Source organism: Chrysochloris asiatica, unplaced genomic scaffold (genome assembly GCF_000296735.1).
Source record: "Chrysochloris asiatica unplaced genomic scaffold, ChrAsi1.0 scaffold00062, whole genome shotgun sequence".
NCBI classification, from domain to species: domain Eukaryota; kingdom Metazoa; phylum Chordata; class Mammalia; order Afrosoricida; family Chrysochloridae; genus Chrysochloris; species Chrysochloris asiatica.
Genome location: NW_006408580.1, coordinates 15,948,138 through 15,952,159, shown reverse-complemented (window position 1 = coordinate 15,952,159; position 4,022 = coordinate 15,948,138). Strand labels below are relative to the sequence as shown.

At 40.3% G+C, this 4,022-nt stretch overlaps 1 protein-coding gene across 1 annotated transcript in view; it reads left to right on the top strand.

Annotated features, from left to right (window-relative positions):
* OTC (ornithine carbamoyltransferase) overlaps window positions 1-4,022 on the top strand; it is a 138,625-nt gene that overhangs the window by 24,058 nt on the left and 110,545 nt on the right. Inside the window, exon 2 of the mRNA XM_006864278.1 lies at window positions 1,208-1,346. Coding sequence (XP_006864340.1) covers window positions 1,208-1,346 — 139 coding nt within the window. The remainder of the gene's footprint in view (window positions 1-1,207; window positions 1,347-4,022) is intronic.

Here is a 4,022-nt window from a genome sequence, read left to right as displayed (position 1 = left end):
AGGAAAGACCAGTTGCTGGAGAAGGATATCATGTTTGGTCAGGTGGAGGGTCAGAGAAAAAGAGGAAGATCCCCAGGGAGATGGATTGGTCAAGTGGGAGCATCGATGGGTTCAAGCATGGCAACAACAGTGAGGTTGGCCCAGGATCGAGCAGTGTTTCATTCTGCTGTGCATAAAGTCGCTATGGGTCAGTACCAACTCCATGGCACCTAACAACAACAACAACATCCATAAGTATAGGTCAAGTTCATCCAATTGAAGCAATTGACACTTGTTTGATATATATAAATTATCTTCCTCTAGTCGAGATCTGATCATCAAGCCATCAAGGCTAGGTCGAATGAGTACATCTACAAGTTTGGGCATTCTTGTGCATCTCCCCTCTCAGTTCATATCAGCTGGACGTTTCATTCTCAGCTCTAGCCCTCTGTGGCTATGTCCTTGTCCGTGGACTCAGGAGTCCCCAGGTCACACCACACTTCAGACCAACCAGCCCTTCCCCTTCTCTCTCTCATCTCCAGGTTGATGGGAGTCTATGGAACGTGGTTGAACTCAGCCCACGTCTTCATTGCTGCCTTTCCCCCTCTTCCACTCACCAACTGACTAACGTGGTTACCAGCAATCTTACATGCCTGCTCATTTGTTCCCTTTGAATTTCAGTCTTGGAGAGGTTATACTTCTACTCTTATTCCCACACCTGTTCATCCTCTGTGTCTATCCATGTGTCTATGTGTAGATTACCATTATTGCAAGCCTGTGTATATTACAGTATTTGACTCTGTGGCCTTGAACTATGGGACTCCTCACAGACTCTTCTCCTACTGCCATCATTTTTTCCCAACCTCCCTCTTACTGGATATCATCCTCACAACAACCCTATAAAATTCTTCACTCATTTTCTAAGTGAAAAATTCAGGTGCAGAGAGAGGTTAAGTAATTTGCCTGATGCTGTATGACTAGCAAGTAGCAAAGCAAATAAAAATTCAATCTCTTTTCTCAAATTCCTCTTTTCTCTCAGCATTCAAAATATTGTATACCTAAAATAGAAAGCACAGCCATATCAATTTCACTGCGTTAGCACTTTGCAGAGACACATGAGACTACATGAGATTTGCTATGTTATGTTTGAGCGTAAAACAATGAATCAGCCACAGTATATGTTTTTTGTTTTGTTTTTGAATTAAGTACTTTTTTTTTTTTTTAATAGGTGTGGACAACCACTGCAAAATAAAGTACAGCTGAAGGGTCGTGACCTTCTCACTCTAAAAGATTTTACAGGCGAAGAAATTAAGTATATGCTATGGCTGTCAGCAGATCTGAAATTTAGGATAAAACAGAAAAGAGAGGTAGGTAGCATTTTCATCTTACAGACAACCTTCTAAAGAAACCCTCCTCCAAAAAAGAGAAAAATAAAATATATTAAAATTCCTAAAGGGTAGCCAAGTAATGACACCACACCGTCAAGTGACAATTGATTATCACTGAAAGTATTAAAATCAGTGATTCAGTGACAAGTCAAAGTACTTATATGGAATGCCAAAAGTCACTATTAACTGGATCCAAACCTAAGGAACCATTTATCTGGAATGATTTTATTTGTATACCTCCTTTCTTTTTCTCTGTGGGTTTTCTATGAAGTTAAAAATAAGCATGATACTTCTTTTTTCTGGTGACGTATTTCAATTTTAGATTCATAGTGGATATTTGGCCATTGTTGTTGCTAGTGTGAAGTGTTGTAGAGTCAGTTTCAATTCAAAGTGACCCTGTATAGGGTTTCTAAGAAGTAGCTGCTGGGTTTGAATCGCCAACCTTGTGGTTCACAGTTCAGTGCTGATCCTACAGCGCCACACCAGGACTCCAGTTAGTCATTGTTGTTGTTATGTGCTGTGGAGTCGGTTCCGACTCATCGCGACCCTGTACAGGTTGTAAATCTTTACGGGAGCAGAAAGCCCCATCTTTCTACCGTGGTACAGCTGGTAGTTTCTAACTATTGACCCTGAGGTTAGCAGCCCGATTCGTAAGCACTACACTACCAGAGCTCCTTAGGATAATGTAAAAAAGTATCACAATTTGCAACAGTATTTAAAAGTTTTGTAGGTAGGGAAAGGAACCATTAAATTGCAGCCAAATAGAAGAAGAGGTGAGGTATGGTGGGTATTTAGCTGTTAACATTAGTCTGCGTTTTGAGCAATTTATTTTTGAAAAATGCTTTATTGATGCAGTGGTTTCATATGGGCTGCTTAACTGTGAATGTGTTTCCGTATTCCAAGCTTGTTCAGAATCCACTGCCATCGAGTCGATTTCAACCCATAGTGATCTAGAGGACAGAGTAGAACTGGGCTTCCGATAGTAAATCTTTATGGGAGCAGACAGCCCCATCATTCTAGTGGGTTGAAATTGCTGAATTTACCCAATGCATAACCTAACATGCCACCAAGAATTGACATTAGATTGACAAACATTTTCATGACCATAATTTTTGTTTTTAGCTGCCTAGCTCTTTAAACCCCTAAGCACAAACTGAAGAGGGAATAGAGGCAAATACTGTTAACTGATGGTGCATAGAATAGATTGTAATCATTGTAATGAAAAAAATACAATTGGTTGAGTGCAAAACCAATGTTCTGCTACGTAAACTATCATTCAATTTCACATTAAAAGCTTAAAAAAAAAAGAAAAAGAAAAAGAAAGAAATAACTGAAGACAGAAGTGACCCCAATTGCTCATATATTGATATTTCTGTAAAGACATGAAGTGAGTTCCCCCAGATCCCAGGCCTTTGTTCTCCATACTTTGTGTGTAAGAAAGATTTGCTGGCAGGAATCTATTTGTTCCAGATCCCATTCTATCGGGAAGTTTGTCCATACAAGAGGAAGGAGGAAGAGTCCCACCCTACCCCCAAACTCTCCAAATTGTTTCCAAATGATTTTCAGAGACAAAGCCTTATTTTTCCCAGGAGACTGCAAGATGAAAATGTAGCTTGAACTCTCGGACTTAACAGTTGTCCAGAGCAGGCATTTTAGTGCCCTATATTGCATCAGAGTAGCCAGCTTCTAGATAAGAAAACACTTCCAAACCAGAGTTGGATGGGGATTTTCATGAAATTAAGATGTTTGTTCCTAATATGAAGCACTTTGGAAAAAATCCTCAGGTTGAGTCTGGAACAATATACTTTCTAATGACATCTCAATAAGATGTGGAAGTTACTATTCCCTTCCACTGTTTGTACAGACCATAAGGAACTACTTTAATTTACTTTCAAGATAATCTTTTGAACATTTGTTTGGAAGAGAGAAAAAGGCAGTGATTAATTATTTTACATTTTCTAATAATGGAGTCCTGGTGTGGTGCTGTGGATTAATTTGCTGGACTGCAAAGTCAGCTTTAACCACAAGGTCAGCAGTTCAAGCTCACCAGCCACTCATTGAAACCCTATACAGGGTCGCTATGGGCCGGGACGAGCTCGACGGCACTTCACAACAACAATAATAATGTAAAAGGACCCCTGATGGCGTAGTGAGTTATGCATTGTGCTGCTAGCCACAAGGTCTGCAGTTGGGATTTACCAGTCACTCCAAAGGAGAAAAATTAGGTTTTCTGCTCCCGTAAAGAGTTGTTAATATTAAGTGCCGGAGAATCAATTCTGACTCATAGTAACCTTGTATAGGATTTCCAAGGAGTGGATGGTGAGCTTGAACCACAGACCTTGCAGTTCAAATGACCTTGCAGTCCAGCGCACCTCAGAAACCCGATACAGGGTCACTGTGAGTCAGAACCATCTCAAGTACACACAACAGTAACAACAGTAATGTAAAAGGAGTGTTGGTGATGCTGTAGGCTAAGCATTGGTCTGCTAAGCTAAAAGTTAGCAGTTTAATCCCACCAGCTGATCCAAGGGAGAAAGATGAGGCTTTCTCTTCCTGTAAAGATTTATAACCTCAGAAACCTCATACAAGGTCATGAGTCAGAATCGACTCCATGAAAGTGAGAGTGGAATGAGAATAACGTAACTAGTACGTTTT